The sequence below is a fragment of the Psammomys obesus genome, unplaced genomic scaffold (genome assembly GCF_907164565.1).
Source record: "Psammomys obesus unplaced genomic scaffold, mPsaObe1.curated_primary_1811, whole genome shotgun sequence".
NCBI classification, from domain to species: Eukaryota; Metazoa; Chordata; class Mammalia; order Rodentia; family Muridae; genus Psammomys; species Psammomys obesus.
This window is the reverse complement of record NW_026596046.1, coordinates 1,527,444-1,545,001: the sequence shown is the minus strand read 5'-3', so window position 1 is coordinate 1,545,001 and position 17,558 is coordinate 1,527,444. Positions and strand designations below refer to the sequence as shown.

At 38.3% G+C, this 17,558-nt stretch overlaps 1 protein-coding gene across 1 annotated transcript in view; it reads left to right on the top strand.

Moving 5' to 3' along the window:
* LOC129688404 (vomeronasal type-2 receptor 116-like) overlaps positions 1–17,046 on the top strand; it is a 42,978-nt gene extending 25,932 nt beyond the window's left edge. Inside the window, 6 exon segments of the mRNA XM_055623229.1 lie at positions 11,257–11,536; positions 11,913–12,218; positions 15,094–15,574; positions 16,287–16,326; positions 16,328–16,516; positions 16,908–17,046. Coding sequence (XP_055479204.1) covers positions 11,257–11,536; positions 11,913–12,218; positions 15,094–15,574; positions 16,287–16,326; positions 16,328–16,516; positions 16,908–17,046 — 1,435 coding nt within the window.
* Positions 17,047–17,558: the final 512 nt, after the last annotated feature.

Below are 17,558 nucleotides of genomic sequence, written 5' to 3'. Positions count from 1 at the left end.
TTCCAGGTCCCGGGGCAAGAAGATTTTGTAACTTCCACCCTGCCCCTTCCTGAGTAAGAAGATTCTACAATGAGCTTTTCCACCCTGCCCCTTCCTGAGTAAGAAGATTCTATAATGTGCTTTTCTACCCTACCCCTCCCTGAGTAAAAAGGATTCTACACTCTGCTCCTCCCTCACCCTGCCCCTATCTAAGGTTGGCCTTAAAAGCCTGCTCCGGTTAAATAAAATTTGACTCTTGACAAGTGCACATTTGCTTGAGTCTGTTCTTCTCTTTCGCCTGTTTTTCTTTCAGGCCTGGTCCTCTTCGAAGACCCCATGAATTACTAGTCCTGCAGGTGGGTACAAATGGCGCCCAACGTGGGGCCAAAGCATGGACCACTGCCGGATGGAGGTTTGCATGGATGGATCCGGCTCGCTCAGAAAACGCTGTGACTCGTAAAGACGTACGTTTCTGCTGCTCACAGGAAAAAGATACGTTGGGAAGTCTTTCTCCATCCCATAAAAATGGGCCAACAGTTGCGTTCAGGGAGAGAGGAATTATAGTTAAGAAAAATGACTTAATTAAGTTCTTTGTTTTTGTGTTGGACATTTGTCCATGGTTTGTTATTGATGGGCCAGAGATATGCCAAAAAGTGGGATCAGGTTGGAGCCTGCCCTCTCGAGGACCTTAGAGAAAGAGGTCGAGATAAAGATAATAATTGTCCCCCCGTTATTACTGTTAATTCCCTAGCTTTCCCCGTTTTTCCCAAAGAAGGCCCTGACCAATTAGACCCCTCAGAGGAGAGTGATTTGAAAGAAGAGGCTTCCAGGTACCATAACCCTGATTGGCCACCTACACTTGGCAGTGCAAGCAAATGTTAAGAGATAGTACAGGAAAAAGAGCTGGTACCAAAAAGCCTCCTCAAGAAGAGATAGACCTCATCTCATTACAAAGTGAGGATAAAACAGAGTCAGGGGAAGAAACTGCTAAGTCTCATAGCCTACTTCCTTTGCGCCGCTTCCCTTCTGCCCAAAACAAAAAAGGCCCCTAGGTGGGCTGAGGCAAAGGGCATAGATTGGAGCCGGAGCCGTAGCACAGTGAGCAGGAGGAACGGGGACTCTACTAGTCTCCTTCCCACTCCCCTACTGAGGGCCAGGCTTGCGGAGAACTGGGTGGATGAGAACGCCCAAACCCTCAGAGGCCTAAGACCTGCCTCTGCCAGCTGCAGAGCTTAGCAGGACTGCAATTTACTCCGCCCCCTCCCACAGGCCTCAGCCAGTGTCAGCTTCAGCCAGCTCTGTAACAGAAACCAGAAAGATGGAGCCACTTCTAGTTTTAAAGATTAAATTGTGTTCACTGATAAATTCTGAATTTTTCTAGTTCTGACTTAAAATCATGGTTATGCTCTGTACATATATTTAAATGTTTAAAAAGCAGGTACCGCAGTTGTTTTTGTCTTTGTCTCTGTGTTTTGTTTTTGTGTGCGACCGTAAGTGTCTAAATGTTTCTGTGCAATGTTTGTGCGTGTAGTACTTTCTGTTCTCTGTTCTAAAAATTCCTCAGAGCTCGAGGTGCCTGTATCTGGGTAGCAAGACGTGATCGGGGTGGTCACAGCTGCCGAAGTTCAGGGGGACACCCCTAACTTCATCAGTATTTTCAATAAATTTGGCCAGCTGGTTAATGTTTTTTTTTTTTTTTTTTTTTTTTTTTTTGTCTCAATGTTTCTGTGCAGTATTTGCTTGTGTCTACCTTCTGTTTTATGTTCCACTTTATCATGTGGGTTATAATTTAACCACCATCTTGGTATGGGTTAAAAATAATTCTCATTTCCTTCTAGGTTAAAAGAATGAGTTATTTTAAATTGGCATTGGTTTTGAAAATTAAGTTGTTTACATTGGCAAATTCTGGTTTTAAAATCTGGTTTTGTTAGGATTATGGTTATGCCTTGTGACTTCTCTCCTACAAAAGGGGTACCTTGTTTTGATATTGCAAAAACGGGTTTTAAAAATGTTTAAATGTTTAAGGCTATAAAATGTTTAAAGTTTATCAGGCATTTGGGTATGACAATGATTTTGGGTATTTATTTTATCAATTTTACTAAATGAAACCCTGCCATATTGTTTGTGCTAATTGAGAAAATCGCAGTTTTTAAAATGTATCTTGTGGAGAGCTGTTTGTTTGTTAAGCTGCTTTGTTTATAGAAAAAATTGGCAGTTTCAGAACTTTTTGTAATAATGTAACTTGTTTTTGCTTTGCCTTTAAAAAGCAAATCATAGACGCTGGGTTCCAGCAGGATCATGTTAGCATGGAAAGGATTTTGATGAGAGTTTTTGTGTTGTCTGAAAAGCAAGAGAGAGAGTGCAAGTAAGAATTTCTAGTTAAGCCAGAAAAAGGAAGCTAGGAACCTGAAGGTATATAGGATGTTGCAGAAGGTTAGTGGATGTATTATTAAAAAGCCAGACAGTTAATATGGTTTGAGAAAGAACTGTAAAATATGTTGTTCTTCATTTAAAAAGGTTGGAGATTCTTCAATGCAAAATGTTTGCTTGTAGTTTTTTAACGGGAAAAAGGAACTGCAGTTCCATGTTAGTCCAGGGTTATGCAGGGTTATTTTCAAATCATTGTTAACCATTATATAAAATATATGCCTGGCTGCCAGCACCTAAATAAATAAATTAATGCAGTTTCTTTCTGGCCTATAGATTTGATATGGCCAAAATATTCTATTTTTGCTGAGGGCTACAAGCTGAGTTTAGTTCTCTGTTTAATGCTAAATGAGACTTTTGTCCTTTAATTTTTTTGCTATTGTCTTAATGCAAAATAGTAGAATTAATAAGATTTGCTAGCCCCTTTATAAACTATGTCTGATTAAAAATTTTGCTTTGATTTTAGTTTAAAAAGAGCAGATTTAAAGTTATGCTAAAGATTATAGTTAAGTATAAGATTGAGCTTTACCTAATCTCTTTAAGTTGTTGTTCTGTTCTAAAAAAAAAAAAGGTTAAATCTAAAATGGGTAACCATAAAATCTGACTATATAGATTTACTTAAAATTTGGTTATAAAACATGCATCAAAAATATACCAAAATTAAAAATTATGGCATCCTGTTTTATAGGATGCAGTTTAGAGCAGATGATAAAGATAAACAAAGAGTAACTCAAATATGCTGGCCTTCAGGCTTGTCAGAAATCTAATAAATATGGCATTTTAACATATGTAAGCTTATTATGACAAAGTCCAACCTGTTGATGCATCTCTTCAAGTGTCTAGCACATCTGTGCAAATAACAGAGTTACCTGCAGTATTGGCTGTGTTTTAAAGTTTTAATAAACAGTCTTTAAACATTTTTACAGATAGTGCCTATGTAGCTTAGTCTTTGCCTAGGTTAGAGACTGAAAATTAAATTTAGACATCTTCTCTTGCTAAAATTATTTTTACAAATTCAAAATTTGATAAAAAAAACCCTTTTCCTTTTACATTGGACATTTGCAAGCTCATTCTAACCTTTCAGGACCTTTATCTAAGGTAATTATAAAGCTGACTTGTTTAAACAATGTCCTTCTTGTGTTGTCCTTTTGCCTACTTCCCATCTTGGGGTCAATCCCTGTGGCCTTGTACCTAATGTTATTTGAAAGTGGATGTTACACATATTCCTAAATTTGGTAATTTAAAATATGTTCATGTTTTTGTTGACACTTATAGTGGGTTTATATTTTCCACACTCCAAACTGGTAAAGCTGGAAAAAATGTTATTGCTCATACGCTGTCAGCAATTGCTATATTAAAACTTCCAACACAACTTAAAACAGATAATGGCCCTGGTTATGTTAAAAATATGTTTTCAAAATTTTAAGAGTGGGCCCCCAGAGACATAAGCCTCAGGTTGTTAGGAGATGAGGCACAGGGAAGTTCAGGTGTTGCCATCCTGGCTAATCATAATTGGATGAGGGATTGGGTAGCTGACTTTCAGGTCTGGTCAGTCCTGGCCAGACACCTGAGGAATATCTGATCTTTAATTCACATTCAGAATCTCCTGCTAGTGGGGATGTGGCTACAGCCAAAGATGGAAGAGCAATTAGCTTCAACCTGTGTCTTCTCTGAGGAGCAAGCCTGAGAGAAGGTCGGAGGCTAAATCCTCCTCTCCCTTAAGGCTTCCTAAGTAACTCTTTTGAGGAACTTTCCAAATTACTATTATTAACACATCTTGGTGGGCCATCCTGTGATTTCTAGTCACTTAGTAACCCTGCCAAAGGCAATTACATTCCTTCTGCTTCTGCCCTTCAATGAAGAGGCCATACATCAAATTAACTTAACACCACTGATTTTCAGGAATGCTGGGTGTGTTACTCACCACGGCCACCCTTCTACGAGGGCATAGCCTTACCCTTAGAAGTAATTACAACTAATAATTCTAATGCCTTACAGTGGCAGCACCCAGAGGGAGTCAGCCTTACAGTCACACAGGTGTCCGGAATTGGAACGTGCCTATTGGGACCTTCTATGCTTCCCCCGGTGGCTTTACAAGAAATTTGCAATATTACTCTTGTAAATTCAAGCTTTACATGTATTGCTGCACCTAATGACACTTATTTTGCCTGCTCCACTGGTCTTACTCCTAATCTTGTAAGCTCCACCTTTTTAGCCCATAGAGATTACTGTGTCCTTGTACGGCTTTTCCCAAGGCTGACTATACATTCTAAGGATGAGTTCCTTCGGTTTTGGGAAAAAGGGGCACGTCCATCTCGAGTTAAACGTGAATCCTTAACTGCCATTACTCTAACTGTAATTCTAGGGCTTGGAGCCGCTGGAGCTGGTACAGGCATAGCCTCCCTAATTACCTCCCAGCAACAATTTAATCAACTCTCCCTAGCAGTGGACAAAGACCTACAAGATTTGCAAAAAGGCTTACAGGACCTAAAAGATTCTATGGTGTCCTTATCTGAGGTAGTTTTACAAAACAGGCGTGGTCTAGATTTGGTTTTTCTCCAGGAAGGTGGACTCTGCGCTGCACTCAAGGAAGAATGCTGCTTTTACACTGACAAAACAGGTTTAGTGCAAAGCAGTATCGATAAGGTTTGCTCCAGTTTGGAGGAACGAAAATGGAACAGAGAGAAACAAGAGTCCTGGTATCAAAATTGGTTTCACACATCCCCATGGCTAACCACTCTGCTTCCCAGTCTGCTAGGACCTTTTGTAGGTATCCTTTTGCTTCTCTCTTTTGGCTCCTGGGCCTTTAATCGATTGACAAGCTTTGTTAAGAATCAGGTGGATTCTGCAATCAAGCCGGTGGGAGTCCATTACCATCACCTCATCACGGAAGAGGAGTCTACCGTTGACCTGAAAAAGGACCAAAACAACCCCACATCTTGACCTTTAGACTTCACCTCCCTACAAAAATCAACCCGGAGGTGGAAATTCTGGTCCCGCTGCTCCAAATAATAACTCAGGTTTCTGTGACCCCTCATATTCTATTTGGCTACTAAACATATTCCTTCCAGGATCTTTATGGAGCTTTGATGGTCTTATTGAGAGCAAGATGCGTTACATTTCCACAAAGTGAGTGGTCTGGTAAGTCAGAGATAGAACGGGTGGATAAGTCTCGGCCCGCCTAAGACAGGACGACCTCGCCGGGAGGAGGCCGATCCAATGACGGGTAAGGGTCCAGCACTGCCCTTCTAACAGGCTCAGACCCCGTTTGTGCCCCTCGTACTGTGGTCAATCTAAATGGCCTTGTCAAGACCAATGGCCTATGAGTGACAACGCTTGACTTACTCTGGGGAACACTCGCCTCTCTGGTGACGGTTTGCTCCTTTGGATCCAAAATTTTACTCTGAAACAAAAATAATTGGCTGCCAAAATGAGCCCTTCTTTGGGACACCATTAGCGGGTCACGGTAACCTTCCTATCCCTGTTCTTGTACACAGAGAAGGGGGAGATGTTGGAGACAAGCCCTGAGAAACTTCGGACCTTTTCTCATTCCCCCCACCCTGCTGCACCTGGTTGACTAACATCCTGCTTGACAGTTGCAGAAATGTGCTGTCTCAAAATAACCACAAAGTGTTCCAGGCCCCGGGCCAAGAAGATTTTGTAACTTCCACCCTGCCCCTTCCTGAGTAAGAAGATTCTACAATGAGCTTTTCCACCCTGCCGCTCCCTGAGTAATAAGGTTCTACAATGCGCTTTTCTACCCTACCCCTCCCTGAGTAAAAAGGATTCTACACTGTGCTCCTTCCTCGCCTTGCCCCTATCTAAGGTTGGCCTTAAAAGCCTGCTCCGGTTAAATAAAATTTGACTCTTGACAAGTGCACATTTGCTTGAGTCCGTTCTTCACTCTCGCCCATTTTTCTTTCAGGCCTGGTCCTCTTCGAAGACCCCACGAATTACTAGTCCCACAGGCAGGTACAGACTATGAAAGCTAGAAGGGCCTGCAAGGATATCATGCAGACCCTAAGAGAATGTAGATATCAGCCCAGGCTGCTATAATCAGCAAAACTCTCAGTCCTCATAGACGGAGAAAACAAGATATTCAATGACAAAAACAAATTTCAACAATACCTCCATACAAATCCAGCGTTATAGAAGACACTAGAAGAGAAAATACAACCAAAGAAAACTAGCTAATTTCAAGAAAACAGAGGAAATAATAAACCTCAGTACAGTAAAACAAAAAGCAACCAAGCACACAACCTTATGACCACAGCCAACATCAAAATCAAAGGATCTTTTTTCTTTATTAATTACACTTTATTCACTTTGTATCCCCCCTGTGGTTCCCTCTCTCCTCCTGTCCCAATCCTTCCTTTCCTCCACCCTCTGCATGCATGCCCCTCCTCAAGTCCACTGATAGAGGAGGACTTCTTTTCCTTCCTTCTGATCCTAGTCAATTAGGTCTCATCAGGAGTGGCTACATTGTCTTCTTCTGTGGCCTGGTAATGCTGTTTCTCCCTCAGGGGGAGGTAATTAAAGAGCAGGCCAATCAGTTCATTTCAGAGACAGTCCCTGTTCCTATTACAATGGAACCCACTTGGATACTGAACTGCCATGGGCTACATCTGTGCAGGGGTCTTAGGTTTTCTCCATGCATGGTCCTTGGTTGGAGTATCAGTCTCAGGAAAGACCCCTGTGCTCAGATATTTTGGTTCTGTTGCTCTCCTAGTGGAGTTCCTGTCCTCTCCAGATCTTACTGTTTCCCACTTCTTCCTAAGATTCCCTGCACTCTGCCCAAATGCTGCCCATAAGTCTCAGCATCTACATTGATAGTCTGTAGGGCAGAGCCTTTCAGAAGTCCTCTGTCAGGCTACTGACTTGTTCCCTCTATTCTCCTTCTTCTGATGTCCATCCTCTTTGCCTTTCTGGATAGGAATTGAGCATTTTAGCAGGAGTCCTCCCTCTTGATCAGTTTCTTTAGGTGTACAGATATTACTAGGTTTATAAAAAAAAGATCAAAGGGTCTAACAGCCACTGGTCATTAAACTCTTTCAGCATCAATGGACTCAATTCTCCAATAAAACGACACAGACTAACAGAATGGATGCGTAAACAAAACCCAGCAACTTGTTGCATACAAGAAACACACCTAAGTCACAAAGATAGATAGTACCTGAGGGTAAAGGGTTGGAAGACTGCTTTTCAAGCAAATGCACCCAAGAAGCAAGCAGGAATAGCCATTCTAATACCTGATAAAATAGATTTTCAACCAAAATTAATCAAAAGAGATGGAGAAGGACATTTCATACTCATCAACGGAAAATTCCACCAGGAAGACATTACAATTTGAACATCTATGCCACAAATGCAAGGGCACCTTTTACATTTGTAAAAGAAACATTAATGAAACTAAAAAAAAAAAAAAAACCACATATATCCCCACACATTAATAGTGGGAAACTTCAACACCCCACTCTCAACAAAGGACAGGTCAACAAAACAGAAATTAAACAAAGAAACAACATCTCTAAGGTCATTCAGAGGTCATGAATCAAATGGACCTGACAGACATTTACAGAACCTTACACCAAAACACAAAAGAATTTACCTTCTTCTCAGCACCTCATGGAACCTTTTCCAAAATAGATCATATACTTGGTCAAAAAGCAAGCTGCAACAGATAAAAGAAGATTGAAATAATCCCTTGTATCCTGTATGATTACTATGGAATAAAGCTGGACCTCAACAACAAAAAAATAGCAATAGGCCTACACACATATAGAAACTGAAAAACTTGCTACTAAATGACAGCTGGGTTAGGGAAGAAATAAAGAAAGAAATTAAAGTCTTCCTAGAACTCAATGAAAATGAAGACACAACATACCCAAACTTGTGGGACACAATGAAAGCAGTGCTAAGAGGAAAGTTCATAGCACTAAGTGCCTTCAAGAAGAAATTTGAGACAGCTCATTCAAGCAACTTAATGGCTCACCTAAAAAACTTAGAAAAAGAACAAGCAGACACACAAAAAAGGAGTAGACAGCTGGAAATAATCAAACTCAGGGCTGAAATCAATCAATTAAAAACAAATAAAACAATTCAAAGAATCAATGAAACCAAGAGCTGGTTCTTTGAGAAAATCAACAAGATCGACAAACCCTTAGCCAAGCTAACTAAAAGGCAAATCAACAAAATGAACAAAATCGGAAATGAAAAGGGGGACATAACTACAGACACTGAGGAAATCCAAACAATCATTAGGACTTATTTCAAAAGTCCATATGCCACAAAATTTGAAAATCTAAATGAAATTGACAATTATCTTGATTGATTCGACTTACCAAAGCAGAATCAGGATCAGGTAAATCAATTAAATTTTACTATATCCCCCAAGGAATTAGAAGCAGTCTTTGAAAGTCTCCCATCCAAATAAAAGCCCAGGACCAGATGGTTTCAGTGCAGAATTCTACCAGACCTTCAAAGAAGAGCTAACTCCAATTCTCTTCAAACTATTCCACAAAATAGAAACAGAAGGAACATTACCAAACTCTTTCTATGAAGCCACAGTCACGTTCATACCTAAACCACACAAAGACTGAACAAAGAAAGAGAATTTCAGGCCAATCTCCCTTATGAACATTGATGCAAAAATACTTAACAAAATACTTGCAAACTGAATACAAGAACACATCAAAGATATCATCCACTATGACCAAGTAGGCTTCATCCCAGGCATGCAGGGGTGGTTCAATATTCGGGAATCCATCAATATGATCCACCATATTAACAAACTGAAAAAAAAAAAAACAACATGATAATTTCCCTGGATGCTGAAAAAGCATTTGACAAAATCCAACATACATTCAGGTTTAAGGTATTGGAGAGATCAGAGATACAAGGTACATATATAACCATAGTAAAGGTGATATACAGCAAGCCTATAGCCAACATGAATGGAGAGAAACTTAAAGCAATCCCACTGAAATCAGGGACAAGACAATGCTGCCCACTCTCTCCATATCTCCTCAACATGGTTCTGGAAGTCCTTGCTAGAGCAATAAGGCAATTGAAGGAGATCAAGGGGATAAAAAGTGGAAAGGAAGAAGTCAAATTATCGCTATTTGCAGATGATATGATAATATATGTGAGTGGCTCCCAAAACTCTACCAGGGAACTCCTACTGCTGATAAACACCTTCAGCAAAGTGGCCGGATACAAAATTAACTAAAAAAAAAAAAATAAGTAGCCCTGTATACAATAGACAAATGGCTGAGAAAGAAATTAGGAAAACAACAACCTTCACAATAGCCATAAATGACAAAAAGTACCTTGGAGTAACCCTAACCAAGCAAGTCAAAGACTTGTATGAAAAAAAAAATTTTAGTCTCTGAAGAAAGAATTAGAAGAAGATATCAGAATATGGAAATATCTCCCATGCTCATGACTTGGCAGGATTAACATAGTAAAAATGGCCATCTTACCAAAAGCAATCTGCAGATTTAATGCAATTCCCATCAAATTGCCAACACAATTCTTTACAGACCTGGAAAGAAAAATTTCCAACTTCATATGGAATAACAAGGAACCCAGAATTGCTAAAACAATCCTCTACAATAAAAGATCATCTGGAGGTATCTCCATTCCTGATCTTAAGCTGTACTATAGAGCAACAGTTATAAAAACTGCATGGTAGTGGCATGGAAATAGAATGGTGGATCAATGAACCGAACAGAGGACCCAGAAATAAACCCACACACTTACGGACACCTGATCTTTGACAAAGATGCCAAAACCATGCAATGGAGAAAAGATAGCATCTTCAACAAATGGTACTGATCTAACTGGATGTCTACATGTAGAAAAAGGGAAAATAGATCCATACTTATAACCCTGCACAAGACTAAAGCCCAAGTGGATTAAAGATCTCAACATAAAATCAGACACATTAAATAGGTTAGAAAAAAAATGTGGGGAATACCCTTGAAGTCATTGGCACAGGAGACAACTTCCTGAATAGAACATCAACAGCACAGGCTCTAAGAGCAACCATCAATAAATGGGACCTCATGAAACAATCTATAGCCATGCAACATCCTGGATTGTTTTGGGTTATGTGATACCAAGCTGAGTGTAGGAGAAGGAATCGGTACAATCTAAGTGTCCATGTAAAGTGAAAGAATGTCATTCCTCATGAGAAAAATTTGTAGTTATAACCAATCTTATATCACTCAATATTGCACAGCCTCAAATTGAAAATGAAAAGAAATAATGAATGTGGAGAGGATGAAGAAAAGTAATAATTACCATACTATTAGCTTTACTTATGAATCCATTAAGCCTTTTCAGAGCTGTTGACTAAGACAGATTTGACAACCAATTCTTTGTAGCCATAAGAATGTAATGACACTAGCCAGCATTGTCTCTGTGTTCCCAGCTGGCAGATAATTTTTATATATTTTCCAAACATGTGAGGATCAGAAGTATAAGATGAAAGCATGGGCAGGTTCAATGTTTGTCAGAAAATATTTTCTTACTCATGGACATCACATAGATTTCTCAAAATGTTCATGAAAAACAGGATGGAAGTGCAGGAAATTTCAAAATGACTGAATTCGATTATTATAAAGTCTATATAAAAATCTTTACAAATCCTTATTTTCTTATACAGGTCTCATGTTCTCATACACATGTTCACAATAAAGGCTTGTGTGTCCATACCAATGAGTCAAACAAAGAAACAAACACAAACAAAAATCTCCAAGATTTTAGTGGTTAGCTCACACTGAGTTTTTCTTTAAATTACCATGTCTAAACCCCAAATCTCTTATGATTAATGTGCTCTGTTGTCAGGGTAACACATAAGGCCATCCACATGATTTCCTGTATTTATTCTGCCATGGAAGAAATCAATAAGAATCCTCATATTTTACCCAACATTTCTCTGCTAGTTAAAGTTGAATGTAACTTGTTTGATGATCATACAAAAATTGGATTATCCTTGAAAAGAATGGAATGTACTCCTAACCATTACTGTACAAAACAGGGAAGATATATAGTTGTACTTACTGGACACTTACGGTCACTATCTACCAATCTTGAATGATTTTTGTACATCTCCAGAACTCCAGAGGTAAATCTATGTGGGTTACATTTAATGAAATGCTATATTGCTTCATTCTGACTTTCTAAAAACCAATGCAGGCTAAGAGGCAAAGAAAGTGTTTATGTCTATTCTCAGATACGCAGATACTTTCTTAGGGAAATACAACAACTTTATCAGAAATGAACATGAGAGACAGCAGTAATATGAAATATTTTACTAGAAGACAAATTACTAGTTTATTGGTGCCAGTTTAGTCACAAATTTGGAGATAGTCTTAATAATGAGATGAAAAATTCACACTTTTTTTAACTCTCTCAGCCTTTGCTTAGCGAACTTAGATCTTTGACTATACATTATGCATTCCATCTTTTTCATATAGTTTCTTATTTTTTATGTCTTTCAGCTTTACTGTGGTCATTTCTATCCTCTCTTCAGTGCCTATGAGCACTTTCCTTATCACTACCAGATGTCTCCCAAGGACACATCTCTATCACTAGCCATGATTCATTTCAGATGGAACTGGGTGGGAGTAATCATTTCATATGAGGACCATGAAATTCAATTCCGTTCTGAATTGAAAGGAGAAATGGAAAAATCCATCGTCTGTTTTGAATTTGTGACTGTTATATCAAATAATATATTATATGTTGAAATCGCTAAGTATTATAAGGAAATTACATCATCAGCAGCAAAAGTTGCAATTGTTTATGGAGACAAAGACCCAGGCATGCAGGAGTGGTTCAGTATAAGGAAATCCATCAATGTGATCCACCACATAAACAAACTGAAGGAGAAAAAAAAAAACCAACATGATCATCTCCTTAGATGCTGAAAAGGTATTTGACAAAATCTAACATCCATTCAAGTTTAAAGTCTTGTAGAGATCAAGGATACAATTCACCTACCTGAACATAGTAAAGCCAATATACAGCAAGCCTATAGCCAACATCAAACTCAATGGAGAGAAACTTAAATCATTCCCACTGAAATCAGGGACAAGGCAAGGCTGTCTACTCTCTCCATATCTCTTCAACATTGTTCTTGAAGTCCTTGCTAGAGCAATAAGACAATTGAAGGAGATCAAAGAGATACAAATTGGAAAGGAAGAAGTCAAAGTATCACTGTTTGCAGATGATATGATAGTATACCTGAGTCACCTCAAAAATTCTACTAGGGAACTCCTACAGCTGAATAACACCTTCAGCAAAGTGGCTGGATAAAAAATTAACTAAAAAAAATCAGTAGCCCTCTTGTATACACAAGACAAAAGGGCTGAGAAAGAAATTGGGGAAACAACACCATTCACAATAGCCACAAATGACATAAAGTGCCTTGGTGTAACCCTAACCAAGCAAGTCAAAGATTTTATGAAAAAAATTTCCAGTCTCTGAAGAAAGAATTAGAAGATATCAGAAGATGGAAAGATCTCCCATGCTCATGGCTTGGCAGGATTAATACAGTAAAAATGGCCATCTTACCAAAAACAATCTACAGATTTAATGCAATTCCCTTCAAATTACCAACACAATTCTTTACAGACCTTGAAAGAAAAATTCTCACCTTCATATGGAACAAGAAACCCAGAATTGTTAAAACAATCCTCTACAATAAAAGATCTTCAGGAGGTATCTCGATCCCTGATCTCAAGCTGTACTACAGAGCAACAATACTAAAAACTGCATGGTACTGGCATAGAAACAGAATGGTGGATCAATAGAATCGAATACAAGACCCTGACATAAATCCACACACTTATGGACACCTGATTTTTGACAAAGATGCCAAATCCATTCAATGGAAAAAAGACAGCATCTTCAACAAATGGTGCTGGTCCAACTGGATGTCTACATGTAGAAAAAAAGCAAATAGATCCATACCTATAACCCTGCACAAAACTAAAGTCCAAGTGGATCAAAGATCTCAACATAAAACCTGACACACTAGACTGCTTAGAAGAAAAAAGTGGGGAAGAGCCTTGAACTCATTGGCACAGGAGACAACATCCTGAACAGAGCACCAACAGCACAGGCTCTAAGAGCATCAATCAATAAATGAGACCTCATGAAACTAAAAAGCTTCTGTAAAGCAAAAGACACCATTGTCATCAAAACAAAACGACAGACTTTTTGGAAATATTGGGAAATATTGGGAAAGGATCTTCACCAACTCTGTATCTGACAGAGGGCTTATATCCAGTATATATAAAGAACTAAAAAGTTAGACAGCAAAAAATCAAGTAATTCAATTATAAAACGGGGTATAGAGCCAAACAGAGAATTCTCTGCAGAGGAATATTGAATGTCAGAGAACAACTTAAAGAAATGCTCAACTTCATTAGCCATTAGGGAAATGCAAATCAAAATGACTCTAAGATTTCACCTTACACCCATCAGAATGGCTAACATAAAAAACTCAAGAGACAGCACATGCTGGAGAGCTTGTGGAGAAAGGGAAACCCTCCTCCACTGCTGGTGGGAATGTAAACTTGTACAGCCACTTTGGAAATCAATGTGGTGCTTAGACAACTAGGAATAGCGCTTCCTCAAAATCCAGGCATACCACTCCTAGGCATATATCTAAAAGATTCTCAAGTACACAATAAGGACATTTGCTCATCCTTGTTTGTAGCAGCCTTATTTGTAATAGCCAGAAGCTGGAAACAGCCCAGATGCCACTCAGTGGAAGAATGGATGCACAAATTGTGGTATATCTACACAATGGAATATTACTCAGCAATAAAAAACAAGGAAATCATGAAATTTGCAGGTATGTGGGGGAACTGGAAAAGATCATCCTGAGTGAGCTATCCCAGCAGCAGAAAGACGCACATGGTATATACTCACTCATATAGACATATAATATAGGATAAACCTACTAAAATCTGTACAGCTAAGGAAACTAATCAAGAGGGAGGACTCTTGTTAAAATGCTCAATTCCTATCCAGAAAGCCAAAGAGGCTGGACTTCAGAATAAGGAGAAGAGAGGGAACAAGTCAGGAGCCTGACCCAGAGGACCTCTGAAAATCTCTGTCCTGCAGACTATCAATGTAGATGCTGAGACTTATGGGCAACCTTTGGGCAGAGTGCAGGGAATCTTAGAAAAGAAGTCAGAAAAAGTAAGATCTGGAGAGAACAGGAACTCCACAAGGAGAGCAAAATAACCAAAAAATCTGAGCTCAGGTGTCTTTCCTGAGACTGATGTTCCAACCAAGGACTATGCATGGAGATAACCTAAGACCCCTGCACAGATGTAGCCCATGGTAGTTCAGTATCCAAGTGGGTTCCATTATAATAGGAACAGGGACTGTCTCTGACATGAACTGATTGGCCTATTCTTTACTTACCTTCCTCTGAGGGGGAAGCAGCATGACTGGGCCACAGAAGAAGACAATGCAGCCACTCCTGATGAGACCTAATTGACTAGGATCAGAAGGAAGGAAAAGAAGACCTCCCCTATCAGTGGACTTGGGTTGGGGCATGCATGCAGAGGGTGGAGGAAGGGAAGAATTGGGATGGGAGGAGGGAGGGAACCACAGGGGTGGAGATACAAAGTGAGTAAAGTGTAATTAATAAAGAAAAAAAAAGGAAAAAGAGACTCTAAACTTCACTTTTTCTTTATTATATTGAAATCTAGTGACATTGGGAAAATCTGGGTCATTGTGTCACAATTTGATATGATAACACTTACAGGAGATTTCATGCTTAATGCCACCCTTGGGACTCTGATTTTTTCCCATGAGCACTCTGAGATGTCTGGTTTTAAACAATTTATGCAGATGTTGCACCCTTTAAACTACAGTAATGGACTTTCACCTGCTAAACTACGTTGGATTTATTTTAAGTGTTCTTTTCTATTTTCAAATTATAAGAAACTGAAGAATTGCCCACTGGAAACCTTATTGAAGTGGTTATTCAGATCACCTCTTGGAATGTCCATGAGTGACATATCTTATAACTTATACATTGCTGTCAATGCTGTGGCCCACTCACTCCATGAGATGCTTCTGCACCAAGTAGACATATTGTCAAAGAATTCTGGGAAGTATCTGGAATTTGTCTCCTGGAAGGTAATGAGTCTTATATTTTATGGCATGTGTGTTATAGAGATGACATTCTTAAAAGGAACCATAAGGTCTAAATACATGTGAAAAGGAAACTTTCTCCAAAATTAATATATTTATGTGCTCTATCACTGCATATAAGGAAGATCATATTAGTGTCATAAATTACTATACAGTCAACAACTAGTACCCAAGTAAGGTTTTCATAATCTAAGCCAATAATTTTTAAATATTTTAACCAAACATGCATCTCATATTTTTAACATTTGAAAAAATATTTTATCATAAAATTCTTAAGTGACAATAAAACATTACTTGTGTTTTATGTGATCAAAAAGTTGAATATTTGAATAAATATTTGAATAAATATCAAATAATATCCAGTAGTTCTGCCAAATTTTGACCTATTAAGGATCTCAGTTCCATAGGTAATCATCAAGTAGCACAAGAAGGGATTAATGTCACACTAATTTCCTGGCACATAATTCGGGTGTGCATGTATTAGGGCATCAAATCCAGTGAGAAAATGGTATTTTTAAAGCATAGTAAAACTTCACATCTGCATAGAATTTCTTCCTTTTTTTACTACAGGTAAAGTTATATTTTAGGAAAATATAATGTTTTATTTTAGGAAAGTATAATGGAATTTAAGGACAGTCTAGACTTTCTGTTCTAATGTGTAGACATCATTGAAACTAAAATGACAAATGTGTTTTAAATGTTCTCTTTTCTGAAAAACATACAATTTGTCAATCCTTGACCTAGTGAACATGAATCAGAATTCAAAACTGGATACATGGTATGACATTTTCCATGTCATGAATTTTATGAACTACATGGGAATTAAAATAAAAATAGGACACTTTTCTGGTTATTTTCTTAATGGTCAACAACTGCGTATATCTAATCAATTGATAGAGTTGGTCACAGATATCAAACAGTTAATTTAGACTTATTTTTAAAGCTTTGCATGCAGCACAACTACCTAAAAATCTAATGGTCAACTTGTTATTCATTGTACTATAAAAGTTTTGATATTTACTCATTTATTGACTCACTTTGCCATCCTATATTTCTTCTCTTTCTTTCTCATTCTATTTTACTCTCACCCTCTCTCATGTGTGTTTCATATGTGAATTAATACATATTAATTCACATATTAATTCACATATTAATATGTGAATACATGTGTCTAAAACACAATGGTATAATGTTTTATATTATGATACATGCGTGTAAAACGATCATTCAGTAGCTCTACATTGTGAATCACTGCAATTTGTGTGACATATGTTAACTCTTTATTTCTATGACATATATGATTTTCCTCAGACTCCACCTTCCATGTGTAGTATGCCTTGCAGTCCAGGCCTCAGAAAATCCCCTCAGGAAGGAAAGGCTGTTTGCTGCTTTGAATGTAACCCATGCCCAGAAAATGAAATTTTCAATATGACAAATAAGGATATGTTTAACTAAGAAAATCAACAGTTTGTTTTCTTCTCCCCTATTTACAGAGTTCTTTAAAAATCTCCATTTTAGAAAGGAAAAGTAAAACTCATTATACAGTTAAAAACATCAGTAACACTGCTGTTTGAAATATTACATTCTCTGCCTCTTGAAGTACATTTTTGTTTCATCAATCTTGAGTCAGTGGAAATAGTATGTCCTCTTGTATATTTTACTCCTAAATATTAATTTCAAATTTTCATTTCTATTAAAAATATAGATGCTATACAATATTATTTTTACAGCATATCATATGGTTTCTCCTAATGACTAGATGTTTGATGATGTTGCATTAGAGACTCATACTTCAACCAAGAACCATGCATGGAGATAACTTAGAACCCCTGCACAGATGTAGCCCATGACAGTTTAGTGTCCAAGTGGGTTACATAGTAATGGGAAGAGGGACTGCCTGTGACATAATCTGATTGGTCTGCTCTTTGATCAAGTCCCCCTGAGAGGGGAGCAGCCTTACCAGGCCA